The sequence below is a fragment of the Glossina fuscipes genome, unplaced genomic scaffold (assembly GCF_014805625.2).
Source record: "Glossina fuscipes isolate IAEA_lab_2018 unplaced genomic scaffold, Yale_Gfus_2 61546, whole genome shotgun sequence".
Classification (NCBI taxonomy): Eukaryota; Metazoa; Arthropoda; class Insecta; order Diptera; family Glossinidae; genus Glossina; species Glossina fuscipes.
This window is the reverse complement of record NW_024003757.1, coordinates 838646-855213: the sequence shown is the minus strand read 5'-3', so window position 1 is coordinate 855213 and position 16568 is coordinate 838646. Positions and strand designations below refer to the sequence as shown.

The 16568-nt window shown below is 32.9% G+C and overlaps 1 protein-coding gene across 2 annotated transcripts in view; it reads left to right on the top strand.

The window, feature by feature from the left end:
* The window catches only part of LOC119643731 (ceramide glucosyltransferase), a 103487-nt gene extending 94602 nt beyond the window's left edge, over positions 1 to 8885 (top strand). Inside the window, exons 3-5 of one of the 2 annotated variants that reach the window (XM_038043175.1) lie at positions 7498 to 7610; positions 7674 to 8129; positions 8184 to 8885. In XM_038043175.1, coding sequence (XP_037899103.1) covers positions 7498 to 7610; positions 7674 to 8129; positions 8184 to 8399 — 785 coding nt within the window. In that variant the 3' untranslated portion in view covers positions 8400 to 8885. The remainder of the gene's footprint in view (positions 1 to 7497; positions 7611 to 7673; positions 8130 to 8183) is intronic. The other variant, XM_038043174.1, reaches the window with a different exon arrangement.
* Positions 8886 to 16568: the final 7683 nt, after the last annotated feature.

The following is a 16568-nucleotide window of genomic DNA, read 5'->3' as shown; positions in this document are numbered from 1 at the left end:
GTGAGAGTGCGACTATACCGTTATCTATCAGTTTCTAGGATTCTTTTTTGTTTCCTGTTTGTGGGTATGTGGTATACGATAGTTCTTAATGTACACCAGTTGTCTATCCTTTAGTTTAAATTTTTATTTGTAAAAATCATTAGTAGTTATTGTGTCATCTTCTATCCCGAAAATATCGGTTACTCAGAGCAAAGGTTGACTGCAAAAGGTTCTAAAAAAATTTTTTTTAGAATTTCTAATATTTTAAGTTGGTTTTTGTTCATTAGAAATGATTTTCATTAGTTTACAATATTTTCAGTTTGATTTGCTTTTACCAAAGCGCTTGCTATAAGGATACCAAGTTAAAGTTCTTGATTGGCAATTAATACTTCATTTGCAAAAGTTTGAGGTTTTACTTGTCGTTTCATATCAGAGCTTGCTGGTAAAGCTGTATCATTATTGCATATATTTGTTATACGAATTTTTATATCTTGTCAAATGTTCTGGGGTCTTAGGGTAAGGTAGTTTCTATCTTCATTAAATTGTATCCATTGATTTAACTTTTTCTTCTCCTGCGGCACTCAGGATTGTGATTCTGTTTTTATTAACGTATTTAAAAGAGTGTGTGGCTTTTATAAGCGAAATATCTGCGCCTGCGTCTACTACTAGTATTATTAATGTGTTTGTGTGTTTTATGTATATAGTAGTGGAATTACTCAAACTTGTGGTTGACTTGAGGTCAATTTCGTTTCTAATCTCTTGATCCTAGGAGAACACTGTTTTCCAAATAGTCATTGTTGCTAGTCCTTGTCCTTACATTAGCAGTTATTATTATAAACAGTTCTGCTATTATTTCCGTTCCATCCTCTGCGGTTGTTATTATGATTGTTACTGCCGAAGTAATTATTGCTAATATTAAAGTGTCTATTTTTATGACGGAAGCTCTTTTCTCTATCGCGACAGTGGTTTTTGTAAGCTTTCTTTTTACAATAAAGCACGGCGTTTTGTTAGCCGGTGGCCTTAGTGAAGCTGATGACAAATTTACCAATGAGGTCATTCATGTTTGGAAATTGGCCTGGTTCCATGATAAGTTTCACTTTATCAATGGTGTAATTCTTTCTCGTAGCTTTAACTGCAGACTGTGTTGAATATTTGATTGCCATTTCACGTAATAATCCATCTAATGTGTATATCCGTTCTAAACCCTTAGTCAAAGCTTCTGTTTCACTGAAGTACGTATGTGCAGGTTTGTTGTTTTGTTGGATATTCATTCATTTCACAAACAAAACCTCAACCGATTCCCCTTTTACTGGTGTGGTTAATTCATGTATTTTGTCTAGCATTGTAGATTTCGTATTAATGACATTTCAGGCATATCCTTTGAATTTGGTTTTCATTAAAGAGACGACGGAGTTTTTCATGCTATCTGTTAATGTTGGTAGATCTATAAAAGAACGCAAGTTTTCATACTTTCCATCAATTTCTGGTATTAGTTTTAAAGCTATACCTGAAGATTCCACTTGAGTATGGGCCATATATTTTTCGTTTTTATGTCCTTCTGAATCAGATTCTCAGTCTCCCTTATTGAGTTTATTTTGCTAGCTTTCATTGGAGAAATTATTCCGTTCATGTCAACATATAATAGATGGGAGATGGTATGGGATACGATTTATTCATCCCGTCTCGTGGTAACATTCTCAATAACTGATCACATAATGACCAATATATTCCTAGAGACTAATCCCCACGTTCCTCAGTAAATTTCTTTAAGTGGTTATTTATTAGATTATATATGGTTTCTAGTAATTTAATTAAAATTTTTGAATGCTTTCTTCATGTTTGTGGTCTATATGTTTTTTTATTATTACATTTAAACAATTTTTTAAAGTTGGCTTTTCGCAAACTATTTTATTGTTTACTATTTCCCATTGATTCATTTCATTGCAAATTTTATCTATATATCCAGCTCTAGTTTATTATATCATTTTAGTTTTCTTATTGTGCATTGTATATATTTTTCTTCAAATCATTAATAGCTTGAACATCTCTTTTTCTATGTAAGTATACAAAATGTGTTTTTGCCGATGTAGCGGTAAAGCCCCTACTGGCCTTATGTGTACGACTTAACACACAACTGTTTATGAAGCTGGTGGGTTTTGTATGAAACACCTTGTTTGCTTGATTAAAAAATATAAACGATTTTTGCTATTCCAGAGGGATGTTACCTTATTTATGCTGCGTTGGCTTCTCTTGTCAATATGACTCCTTCTCGCTTTAGTTTATTCAGTATGCTTCCTCTCTCTTTGAGTTTTTCAACTTTAAAAATTTGAATCTTTTTTCCACGTACTTTTTTTGTTGTCGGCGCCTATATTCTTCAAGAGTTACTGGTTTTAGTCCCACTGTTTTATGTATAGCTCACAGTCGTCTTATATCGCCTGTACTTTTCATTATCCTCATGTTTGACAAAATTAGCATGATCAAACAGGATAAACTCAGCTAGCAGTGTATAGCAGTAATCATCAAAATATTTTCGGCGGTAATTGGCAGTTGGCTCAGAAGATCAGTACAATTTGGCGGCAGTATTTGACAATTAAATCAGAAGATCAGTACAATTTGGCAGCCGTATTTGACAATTGAATCAGAAGATCAGTGGCAATGTTTGGCAATTTACTCAGAAAGTCCCTACGATGGGCCAGGATCGCCACAAATAGTCCGTTTTTAATAAAGATCATATTTTGCCCAAAATAAAAGATTGGGAATGATAGTAGGTATTTAATTTAAGTAAAATTAAATGAGATCTCGATACAATATGTAATTTAAGGAGCAAGAGCTAACGAAAGCTCGTTTGCTGGTGTGCGATTGGATACAATACTACAATCTGATTTTAACACTTCGATCGTCAGGCTTTTATACATAATTAACACTCTAGCGTGTACAAATATTCAACACATTTAATTATTCTACCATAGAAGCCCTATAAACATTCATACATACAAGCCTATAAATAATCATACATTATTTGAAAGCATATATACAAAATGTAACGTGAGCCTCTTTTCGATAAGGTTATTGGCTCGCGCACAAACGTAATAAAATTCTCAAATTCACCTTAATTGCATAAGTTCTTATTGCTGTCTGAGCCTTAATTTTTGGTGGCAATAGTGACCTGTTGGTTTATTTGACGATTACTGTTTACTTTATTGTTAATTTTATTGCTACCGTCAAGATTTTATAAACTGGTCGCTCAGGCTATTTTCTGCTCATCAGAGTTTCACCGTTATTGGAGAGCGCACCTTGTGTGTGTAAAATGTGCTTTTTGCATTGTGTGCTCTCGATGTGTTTCCTTCTGAAGCTTCTGATTTTTTTTTATTGCTTAAAAGGAGTTTGTTATTTTAGGAATTCTTAAGCTCTTGTTTCATTGCTTAAAAAAATGTAATAAAGGAGAATACTGATTTAGCATTTAAACTCACAACAAATACAAATGAAAACACGGCCAATATGTTCAACGTATCACGAAAATTACCAACGAACGGGCATATGTATGCCAATTCTTTTTTTTATTTTTGTTTTTTTACGTTTGACTAAGCTACGCTGCGTTAACACCAATCGATATAATTCCCCTTTTGCAGAGACATAAAAGAAAATGCAGTCGTTCATAGAGATTACATTGTACTTGAAGAAGTGATGTGAGAAGTAGTAACCCTGAAATTCCACTCTGTCCATCACTTGTATATACACATTTTCTTATAATTATTATAAGACGCTACTCAGACATGCCTGCATGTTAAATTTAATTAGCCAACATATAAACAACTCATTCGTTACGTTCAATGAACAACTTAAAACACATTTTGAGAAAATGCGTTTCATCGAAACTATGTGAGAGAAGAGTGATGACAATTGCAAAAGGTCTTAAATGGTTGTGATAAAGTGTTTTATGATGTCAGAATACCCAATTGTCAAATTATATAGAGCATTATGAGCGACGCTGCAAACGTTTGGATTTGGAGTAATCATTTTGCTTACAGTGAATCTGCCGCTAAGCAAAAATTGTGCCGCAACCGCGGCCAATTCACATAGTGCTGAAGAAGCATATTATCCGGAAAAACAAACTGAACAAAATACGGATTAGATACAATAACAAAGCGCAGCGTAAATCACTTGTAACAAACAGTCCCCGCTGGTGCGCTACGTTTCGTTGCTATTTGTAGTGATCTATTCACTGTTCATTTTTAATTACATGTCAACCTATTACCAAAATTAAACATATCCATGAACGGATAAGGTTTCTGGAATTTTTAGATCCTTATTCGGGGATGCCCTCTTTGTCCGTTTGCCTTTCTTTAGGATGATAATGATAAACATTCGGTTATCGCTGCCGTTGCTGGAGCTATTAATGCCAAATAGTTGGAATGTAGGTGGTTAGACATTTCACGGTTGGACGCTTTCGCTATTTTACTTCTAAGAAATTTTTTTTACTAATCTATATATCATCTTTTTTTAAAACAGAAAATTAAAATTTCAGAACAGCATCTCTAAAAATATACGTGTAGAGGCAGCAATTTTCGCTTAGTTCAACTTAGACGGCTTAATCTGACCAGCTTTTCAGTTCTTATTTTATTCATGTAATTACATTCCATTTCTGGCTTAACGCATAATAACCGTTTCGTAAAAAAAATATATATAAACTGTATCCCCCTGCCGCTTTACAATTGTACTTAAGCTTATTTCAACCCAGACGGATTCTTGTGTCTTCTCCTGTGTATTCGTTCGCTTGCTACTTTAACGGGTTTTTGCCTAGCGATAATAAAATAAGAAAATTTAAAAAGAATTATATTAACCGTTTCCCGCTATCATAATTGAAGTGACCATTGCTCTTTAGACAACCTCAATAACAAAAGTATGAAAATGGGCCATCTTTACTTTACTTATGCGAACGTTATAACTATGCACTTCACAAACCTGTACATCACACTGTTCTCCTCTTAAATTACGTTCCAGATAACTCATTTAATTGGAGCTACTATGGCACTAAAACAATAAGCACGTTTTTTACTGTGAAATTTTTACATGATATAATTCAGCTTTAAAGAAGTATTGATTTATTGCACTGAGATGATTTCTGCCAAATTCATTACTTCTTGCCAAAAGCATAACAAATTTTAATTCTTCTATCCACTAAATGATGGATGATTTTTTCGATTTTTCTGCAAAAGCATGAAACTTCTTGTTAAGAAAAAGAAAAGTTATTTTGAAATAGATTTAAAATGCAAGACGCACAGCATGCCCTTAGTAAATCCAGTTAAATCAAGGAAAAACTCTGAACCTTTGTATTTTCCCCGACCCATAGTAAATTTCAAGGCGAAAACACCATGCAACGACGACTTACCGCTATACATATAGTTTCATTAAGCATTTTTTTTTGTCAAATTTCTAATATATGACCTTTGGTGCAGGACCGCTGTCCATGATTTCTGAAAATTCTTTATTTCAGTTAAATGTCAACTACAATAAAGAGAGGTACAATGTTATACGTTCCACATTTAGTTACGTTTATTTTAATACAATAGGTTTGAGTCAGGCCTATAATAATGAAGTTGTTGCAATTACGATGAGGTATCTCCAAAAAAAATAGAAAAGTAAGGTGTTTTTAATTTTTTCTTATTACAATTTAGCCCGAAACGAACGGCTATTGCTCGAAACTGTGTTAATTGACGGATGCCTCAAATAACCATTGAGCTTCGATTTGCTTTGTAATAAATTGTAACACTGTGTATAATCATCTTTTGTTTCATTAAGAAAAAAACCTATTTGTTTGGTATTCAATTAAAAACAAGATTTCTACTTTAATATGTTATAAGATAACGAGTAACTACTTGCTTTTCATGTTGACTTTATTTCGTTTAGAGTTTTCAAGTTGGGTTGCAATTGCGATATGAGTATACTGCAGTTCAAGAACGAATGAATGTATATCATACTGCATATTCATTTGAAACACAGATTAGTATATACATATTTGAGTGAATGTGACCTCATATCAAGAAACTATTAGCGTAATTTTTGCCCTTGCAAATAATGAGAATGAAAGAGCAAGCTGTCAACTGGCCGCTAACTAACAGCGTTATTGTCGTTATTCATTCCCGAAACACTATAAAATTTAACATGAAATGTAAGCTCAATGAAAAATTTGCTCAATTAAATGGTATAAATTATTCTCAAAAGCGTACGATAGCAGCAATATTCCATTTTGGCAAACAATGCCGAAGCCTTTGGTAGTACACAACCTTACTTCTATTGGATCACTGCGGGAGCTGACTCATTGTATTAAACAATTATTTACAGTTGTGAAAACGTGATTTGACTCTGACCGTTGAAAACCAAAATATTTAAGTAGTTTGTCAACCTTTTATTATTATTATATTCAGAATAGAAATCGGTCTGCCGAAGTAAGTTTGTTTTGAGCCTACATTTACTTTCTGCATGGGAAAAGTAATAACAGCTTTTCAAAAACGTGGACAATGTTATATGTTTTTATAGTGGTTGAAAAACACATTTAAAATATATATCCAAGTGGTCATAGTTTTCTTTCTAACAGCCTAGTTAGGTACTCCGTTTGGTAACGATAAATTTATTGTTATTTATTGATTTTAGTACAGTTATATTAGCTGAAACATATAGAGCTTATCTCTTCATTGTCGTTGGTGGGCTGCATTCCACCGCCTAAAATAGTCAAAACAGGCAGGATGTGCAAAGTTGAATTAGTGAGAGCTGTAACACTATTATGAGCACTTTTAAGCTCTGCTGACCTATTGCATTAGTTTTCTTTACATTGTTTTTCGGAATACATTTTGATTTTTCCAATGGACTTTTTTCATGTTTGTCAGTCGCTAACCTTATAATGTTATCGCTTATCCTAAGTAAGGAATTTACCATGGTTTATTTTCAACGATTAATACGCTGCGGATCTTAGTTTTTTTAATAGAGGAAGACATTGCGTCTTCAGATGCTAAAACTATATTTGAAATTTTATATGTTTTGATTGTTGTTACGTTCAGGTCTCAGGAAGAGAATGGCGCCATATAGTCGATTTAGAGTGTTAAACCATTATGAACATTAAGTTGAAAACGATTTTAGGTGCTTGATTTGAAAAATCATTGTTTGATAAGAGGGTTTCTATTGCTTTGTAGTTTGGCTCGATTTGCAATGTGTTATATCCTATTTTATTATAATTGAATTGACATTCTGTATGCAAGGATTTTGATGTAAAAAGCGAGCGTTAAAGTTCCTAATCTACTGTGTTTGTTCGAAGAAAGGTTATGCTTCATGAAGCAATTCAATTGAGTCCGCTCCCAAATATGTGCAGGGTAAAAATATAAAACTTAATTCATTTTTTCGCAATAATTTATTAAGTACAAATTACGTCAACGTTACATATGTTATAAGCGTCTTTGAACAATTAATATATAATCAAACAATGTTATAACATGGGAAATATTTTCAAATTATTTAAAATTCCAGTGAAAAGCGATACTTTATTAGATATGGTGTATAGTATGGGCGAAAAATACGCGTTGATACATCAGATGCCATTTACTTGCGATCGGGAAGGATTTGCTGCTACATTTGAAAAAGTGAGATAAAATTTTCCGTGCCATAGCATTTGCAAATTGATTTTTAAGCACATGATTTTCTAGATATTTTTTGGTACTGTACAGTCTAGAATATACTTGTCAGCAGACTTATTAAGTATAAACTGCCATACAGGCATGTCGTGCTTACTCCGCAAATCCGTTATAGATGAATTGGGTGGTTTAAAAACATTTGGCTGCTATTTGGCTGAAGATTTTTTTATAGCAAAAGCTGTAATAGAACATGGTTGGAAAATGCGTATAAGTAGTCAACCGGCTATGCAAAATAGCGGAATCTGCGATATTAGCAGTTTTCAGGCTCGCCTGATACGATGGGCTAAATTACGAGTCGCGATGGTGCCTAGTACGATCTTGCTGGAACCGTTATCTGAGTGTATGGTTTTAGGAGCATTGACATCGTGGTCTGCTTCATTGATTTTTAAATGGGACCCTTTGGTATTTTATTTGGTTCACATATTAACTTGGCTCCTATCGGACTGGCTAATGCTGTGTACGGTGCAGGTAAATACGTAACATAAATATTAAATCGTTTGATATTAAAGGATATATTTTCAGAATGGTTCTTTACCATTTCACAAGTTTGAATTCGTAATCGGTTGGTTGTTTCGCGAAATGAGTGGGCCATACCTGTTTCTCCATGCCCTCTGGAGTCCAAACATACAGTGGCGTGCTCGGACTTACAAGCTTCATTGGGGTGGAATTGCTTATGAACTGCCACTAAGTAATAATTCCAGTAAAGATGTTAGCAACAATGGACTACTCACCTCGTAGCATAAAATTTTTCTATTATTATATATCATATGTGAAAAGAATTTTCATTCGATCGTAATGAAACAGCCTTTTCTTTTGTCTTATTTCCATAATAATTATGTGGAACTTTTTTAGCTGAATTTATATAAAATATCGCATATAAATAAAGTAAATAAACCGATTTTGTACAGTCTATTTATATTATTTATTTTTACTTCGCAATGAAGATAAATAAAAAGAAAATTAGTATTCGAAAATTATCAATTTCTTTCTGAATTGAAAACGCATCTATTTATCCTTTAGTTCAGTTCAATAGATGCAGTTTCTACTGGAATGTATAAGCTAAGCGTGAGGTTATTTTCAAATTTAAACACACATTACTTCGGTCAATGTTTTGCGGGACTGAAAAACAAAAAACTTACTTTTTGCGAAATTGTGCTTTACTCATCATCAGTCTCTTTTAAGAATGGTAGTGTCCCACGCTTCTTACATTTCGACTTCGTTTTCATGAAAAGATTTGTTAACGTTAGAACTATCGACGTTTCATACGTATTTGTTTATACTTAATGAGATCAATATGAGCCGCAATGTTTTTGGAACCGCCGCAGTCCCAAAAACAAAGATAAGAAGCTGAAAATCGACAAAACCTCGTCTTGATTTTTTAGAAGCCCTAGCTTAAAAAAATTGGTGTAATGTTCTCACACTCTATAATTTTCGATGACAGTAGAGTAAAAGTTTTCTTTCGTGAATGTTTTTCCAATGGAAGATGCCAAAGGGCGTCTTTCAAATCGAAGGTTGCTTTCTTCGATTACTTCAGTTCAAATAGATATCTGTTTTGACGTTTTCTCTATATGTAGACTCCAAGGCAACCCAATTATATGAAGATTTTGTGTCACCTGATGTAGTAACGACGGATAAACCAAATGTTTTCCAGAAGTCTATTCCAAAGAAAAATTCTTGTCGCAGATCCGGCATGATTAGAATATCAATATCTCTAACTTCTCCTTCCCACTCAACCCCCGTTGCAGGTATTTTACTTCCATTAGCCGTTCTTCCATGTTGATTCCCTGTTTCAAAACTTTTCCTGCTCCTGCCACACAACAACTAGCGCTAGCTCCTGTATCTAATAAGATTGTTACTTCGACATTAGGGTTCTTCATTTTGGCAAATAATCTATTGTCATGTTCTTGAGTGATAATTGCAGATATCACATTCTTTTAAAAGTTTCTATAGTTTTTACTTCTAAGGGATTACTGCTGACTGTATAGTTAGCGCGACCATTTGCGGCTGCTTTCTGGCTGTCCTACTAGCGATATAATAGGTTGGAATGGGTGTCAATACACATTATTTTTGCTCATATTATGCGTGTTAATTCGCCCTCTGTCGATTTTATCAGTACCACTAGATTTTTCCAGTGTATCGATAAGCTTGCTGTTTCGAGCTTCAATCGTTCCATTTCTGGTGGCACGGATACTATTAGCTTCCCGAGTAACTTCATTGACGTGTCTGGTCCTGATCTTGTTTTCTCAGAGCACCTTTTCTGCCCTTTTACGCTCAGCTTTGAGCGATATTTTCTATTTTGATTGCGAAGATAAGAGTCGCCAAACTTGGTTTAACATTTTATTTGACGGTTTTACTCAACTCCTGTTCAGGAATTTTTCTTCCCATCCTTGAAGTTAGGTCGTGGATTTTCCCATAATAATTTTCGAAACACACGCCGGCTGTTGTTTACATTAATTAACTTGCAGTCTGAGTCTGCCGCCTTAAACTGATCTAACAGCTCTCCTTTGAGCAAAAAATAGTCGAAAGTGGCACCCCCTTCATGGTTCTCTAGTAATAGCCAATACCACTTATTTGTGTTTTATGTTACTAAACAATGAAATTCAGCGAATAACTCGTCATAACTTATCTGATAATATTCTCTCAAACGTTCAACCCTAAAGATAAAACTTACGATTGCGATACCTTTGCCAGATATATCAAATTTTAAATGCCAGCGATTTAAATCATCGTTTCGCTTACGCGTGCTTTCATCACAACTTATACGAGCCTCTGCCTCTTGTTGTTGCTAAGCAAACTTAACACTGCCGTTTCGGTGTCCTCCTGCATGGGAAAGAACATCCCGATTGGGTGTAGATGTTGCTGCTGAAATCCTAAACTTTTGCGTATCTTCGGCATCCCCTGTTTGACTTTGCCTGATTTCAGTGTAACATTCTTATTTTAAATTTTCAATTTCCTGCATATAACTCAACGATGCTTTATTTTGTTGTTTCAGTATGTCCACCAGTTGTTGATTTGCATTTTTGGCTTCTGCCTGGTTACTACTAATATTACCTCCTTCTATGGTATTTTCACATGATTTGCCAGTATTATTTGGTATATCTCTGTTTAGCATCTTGTTGTCCAAGCTATTTATGAAACTTTCAAAATTTTCAGCCAAATAGCTATCAACAGAATCCTCCTCCGTAATATTTTCTTGTCTGAGTTGAAAGCATGAAAAAACTTGATCAAAGCGGGTCTCCAGTCTTGTATTAATTGAATGTGTAGAATTATCATTGTTGGTGTTATAATTCATTCAAAATTTTGGATTACCAAAAATGCAACTTGTACGAAATCTAATAACACACTAACTGAATTCTTAATATGTAATTGATGTAAATTAGAATCTATTGACAAATTATTCTAAATATATTTAATCAAATCCAGGGCAGGAAACAGCAATTCGGAACATTTAAACTGTACTAATATCTGAGAATGGTGAGGTAAAAATACCCCAAAACTCAAAAATAGGAACATCTCGCCAGGTGATGTCAATAGAGTTGAGACGAGTTGGGAAACGATTCTTATTTACCTTTAAGAAGTATTGACATTTCAAAAGGAAACAGTGATACTCTGTGTTTTATATTTTCCGCAACTGTGCGCGAGACAAACAAGCAAAAGAAAAACTTTTACGCGAAAGATGTAGAGATCAACCAAGCAGTAGTGTAATTATAGTTTGGTAACTCCTTTATAAATGTTTTTTTCTCTAAAATGGCAATAACACATACGATTTGTAAAGAAAAAATTGTTTTTTTAAAATAAACTTATGAATATAAGTATAATTTCATTTAAAATGGAATTATAAGCGTAGTTTTGCCAATTTTTAGATTGCAATTGCAAATATAGTTTTATAATTTCTTAAAACGAAACTGTGTATCTAATTATGCAATTTTTTCTTTTTTACAATAAAATTTTAAATATAATATAATAAAAAATTTTCTTCTTTTGTTTTGTTTCTTTCGTTTCCGGTTAGATGAAGCATAATGCGGATGCAACACCGTGAGTTATAAGAAATTTTGTTCCGTTTGATAAATTACTCCAAAAAAAAATGTTTACTTTTGAACAGTCAAACTTTATCATGTTTTCAATTCACGAATTTAGTGTGTGTACTATTCAAGAACCCTACTAAGAGCATTCACCATTCGCACACGAACCTTAGTCGTGAAGGTCTCATGGTACTGCTGCTCGATTGACATATATCCTCTTAACCCCAAGAACGTATAGTCTCTTGGTAGTCAAATCCTTCCATTTTTTTCTTTCCTTTGCATGGGGCTACATTTTGTAAAGGAGAGTTGCTTAGCGACTAACATATTGTTATAAAATTCGCTTTACTAAGATACAGTCCACATCACTGGACCGTGGATATTTTGTTCAAGAGAAATAAACTTCAAAGTTCTTTTATTTTAAAGTTTATTTATTTACGAGTCGCGATATATATATATATATATATATGGATTCATGAATGTACACAACTATACATTGAAATAGAAAAGAGGTTTTTAGTATAATTAAATATTATGCTAATTAAATTTAAATAAGTTAGACGAATTTTCAATGAGAAGAATTTGCCGTCTCGGTTTATCGTAGCGACGCGTCACTCTGTGATGCTCGAGCAACCACCATATATTAAAAAAATTATGTATAAATCAAACAAAAACGTAAATTATATTGAGGATCTAAGTTCCTCTTCTTTTGGGTTTGCATCGGGCGCCATTTTATGATGGTGTGTAAAGCTTGTGTTTTATTTTGTACCGCCTGGCTAACCCAGTTACACTACAAATGAGGGAAAATTTTTACATATAAAAATGATAAATAACTAACGGCTTGTCTTATCTAACAGTCTCAGAGCGCGTTAGTATTGGTCTTTTGTCCGTTAGTCTACACCTACGTACCTATTGGTCACTTACGTCATTGTCTACATTGGCAACATTCCTGCGCACACAGGCACACACACATATAGTTAATCATTGCGACGCCTATTATATATTTAGTTCATGATATTTGTTATTTTCTTTTCTTTTTTTTCTATTACTGCTTCTTAAATCTAATGTGATTTATTTCCTACTTGCTGTGATTGTTAATTTATTTCTTAGTTGCCGTGGCCCTCCGTTTCATTGCTTTCGCTTCATAATGCCGTCTCTTATTGCTTTCCGTTGCATATTGACGCCATCTTGTGGTTTCTTTCATTTTATAACCCCTTTCATATGTCTTTTTTCGGATGAAGCCACTTTTTTGACACTAATATTTTCAGGTTCTTCTTCTTAGGTATACATCCCAGCTTTTAAAAACCCACTGATTTTAGTTATAACGTGCTTTTATTAGGTTTAAGTTTCAACATAAGCAATTTTTAATAAAATATTCTTAGTAGCAATAAGTTTTTTATTATTATTTTTGGTAAGACGTTTGCTTAGTTGAATTTGAGCATTAATTTCCAGTTTTAATGATAGGTTTTTACTTAAGCTTAAGTTTTAATTTCCAATAATGTGTTTTCATTTGGAGATGAGTTTCAATGTCAACTTTTCACAAACTTTTCTTTCATTCTTTCTTTCTGATGTTTAAAATTTAAAAAATATATATGTAAAATCAATTTATTCCCGATTCATTCAGCTATCTTATACAACTTTATTTACACGTTAAGTTAATATGATTAAATTTACTTTATTGAACACCTTGACTACTCTCGTTGATCTCCTTTTTCTTTCTGCTCTTTAAGTTAATTTTATTTCCAAAACTTACCCTTATGCTATACAGACGAACTTCGGACTTTGTTCTGGGAATTCCTTTATTATGAACAACGGTACTCTGTTTCTGAAAAGCAGGGACAAAGCCGACCAACGGAAACCCCCTACACGTATATACGCGGACATGGCAAGTGCTTTTCCTGCCAATTTCAGACCGCTACTGTTCAAAGATGAAAAGCTCAGCGTCACCTTTAAATAACATTTTGCACATTTTACTATTGCTCTCTAATTCGTATATGGTCTCACGTAGAAAAAATTGCACATCTTTTTGAAGTATTCTGCTTCAACCTCAAACGCAGAAAAAAAAAATTTTGTGAATGCTACTTACAATAAATGTTTGGGTTGACCAAATTCTAACCGTACTGCTCGAGAATTGCTGTTTCCAATGTTTGGTTTAACAGAATTTTACATTTGGACATTCAGTATTCTGAGTGGATTTATGATGTTCCCAACCTTATATCTCCGTTTAACCTAATTAAGTGAAAGGATTCCATAATAACTACGCAAAGGAACTAGACTAAGTCAGGATAATTGGACGTCGTTTATTGCACGTAAGCGAGAGTCAATTTGTTGCTCTTCCCTTTGCTTGGGTGTTATTGCTACTTCCAACAAACACATGGAAATGTTAAAGATGTCTCTAATGAATACCCCTTTGTTGTCACATGATCTCGTGCTTTTTGCTTTCTCCGTTATACTAAATGGCGGCAATGGCTAAACGTGACGTAGGATAAATTTAATCTAGTATTTTCAGGTACATATGTTATACAACAAAATGTTATGTTTAGTATGAAGAGTCAAAAGGAAAAATATAAACGAGTCCACTTCATCGCAGCAACTCAACAAGCGAAGATTGTAACATTTGATTTTATGTAGTAGCATTAGTTGCAAATGAAACCCTGTAGGATGTAAGATACTTAATTTCGATAACGTAAAATGACGATGGACAAAAAAATAATTAGAAGGCATATGAGACGGGCACGTCTAGTGAAAAGAAGTAAGATAGGAAGAAGAAGAGGAAAGTTTGCGGTTTTAGCAACAGAGTGAAAAGCTAAAGGATGATTTTTATGTTAATATTCAAAATTTGTGATAGTTTTAAAAATAATTTGTAAAATCGAGCCGTAGGTTGTGATATACTTTGTTTTATTATGGTATATTGGTAGCTGATAATAATAATTTTCATTGGCAGCATTAAGATCACAAAAAAACATACTTAAAATTTCACGCTAATATATAAAATTAGAGGGATCTAAACTAGTTGCAGGAATGTATAAAAGAATTTGATTACTGAAATTTCTTGGAATTAAGGTACTATCCAAAATTAATAAAAGAACGTGAACTTCATAATTTAGTCATCAAATGATGCATTTTAAACATTAATTTAGAGCCTTTTTGGCAAGCTGGAAAAAAAAGATATGTAAATATGTAAACAATATGTGTTTGCTTATGCTTTTAAGGCCTGAAGAAATTAATTTATGACCATCTTGAATTGAAATGTATAAAGAAAGGAAAGAAATGAAATGGAAGCAGGAGAATATGGCGGTAGAAAATTAAAACTGTAAAGAAAAAATTGATAAGCAGAATTTTTTGTGATAAATACTGTAGGTAAATTTAATACAAAAAGGTGAATATCATAAAGTTTACAATAAAGTAATAAACGGAAAACTAGTAATATAAATTGAATTTTTATCAAAATTTTTCTATATATATAGCCGATAGCCTGTGTTGCTAGTGCTCAATGTCTCTTTTTTAGTCTAAGAATTCAATTCATTAGTCTAAAATTAAAATAATAATAATAATAAAAAGAAATTTGTATTAATAATTGTAAAAATAAAACAATAGCAAACTACGTAATATTTATGCAGAGGAAGTAACAATTACGTCAATATATTGTTTTGTGATAATGTTTGATATGGTATGATGTGTTCAGATTATCTGTTTAGGCCCTATGCTGCTCGGCTGCAGTACGCCAAGTCTATCCGTCTTTTATAATGCCAAAGTGTCTCGGCATAAGACGGTCACTAATTTTAATGGTTCAGGCAGATTGAATGCCTAGTGCTATTAGCGAGTAAAACGCTTGGTTGAGTTGCTTTATGAGAACTGATTTTCTTTATTTTCTTAGGCACTATTTATACTAAATTTTTACACTAAATTATTCTTATCTTATTCTAAACAGGATTGTAATTGCTTACTAAATTATCCTTATCACACACTAGATTATTCTTATATAAACAGAATTATCACTGTTTACATGCGAAGTGAAGTGTGACATTTTATTTTATCAAAAGGATTATGCTGAAGTGGCATAATTTTGTCACACTTCAAGTGGATGCATACGATAGTATGCGATCACACTACAGTCTACATACAAGCATACATAGAGCGTATGGGTTTACACACTAAAAGGTTGGTCCGAAAATTTGTGTAACTAGAAGAGACTAACAGTGACAACCGAAAAGAATATAACAACAATGATAAAGAGAAGGTCTGGTAATAGGGCTCTGGATGCTGACTGTGATGACGTTCGGTAATGCAATCGTTTAATCTTAAAATTTTTATATATTTGTTTTTTTATAAATTTAATAAGAAAATGTCATAAAAAATTTAATAAGAAAAAATTAATCCCCATTATTATTATTGGCATAAGTAATCTTAACTGTTCTAAAATAGAAAAGAAATAGATACATAGATCAACAAATTTTTTATGGGTACAAAATTGAATGCATATATAACAACAATAATTGTAATAAAATTAAATCTCTTATGCTTATAGTTGGAATATCTCTTTGAAATAAGAGATCCTAGTCGTGTAAATTGGTAAATCGGAACCGTTAGCTTCTTTAATACTTTTTATAATATTTTTATTTTGGTATAAACAGACAAATATGACAGTAGGATTTTGAGTTTGATATGTGTAGTCAAATAAAGTGAATTCTTTACAGAAAAAGCCAATTTAAGCATATATTTCTAAACATTTTATTACAAGAAATAATGACACTAGATAAAAACAATCATATTAAAGTAAACAAGTAAAAAGATTAAATTCGGTGGGTACCGAAACTTTTATATCAACCACTATTTACCCCAAAAAAAAGACACAAGAAATAAAAGAGCAAAATTCTCAGGCTCTATA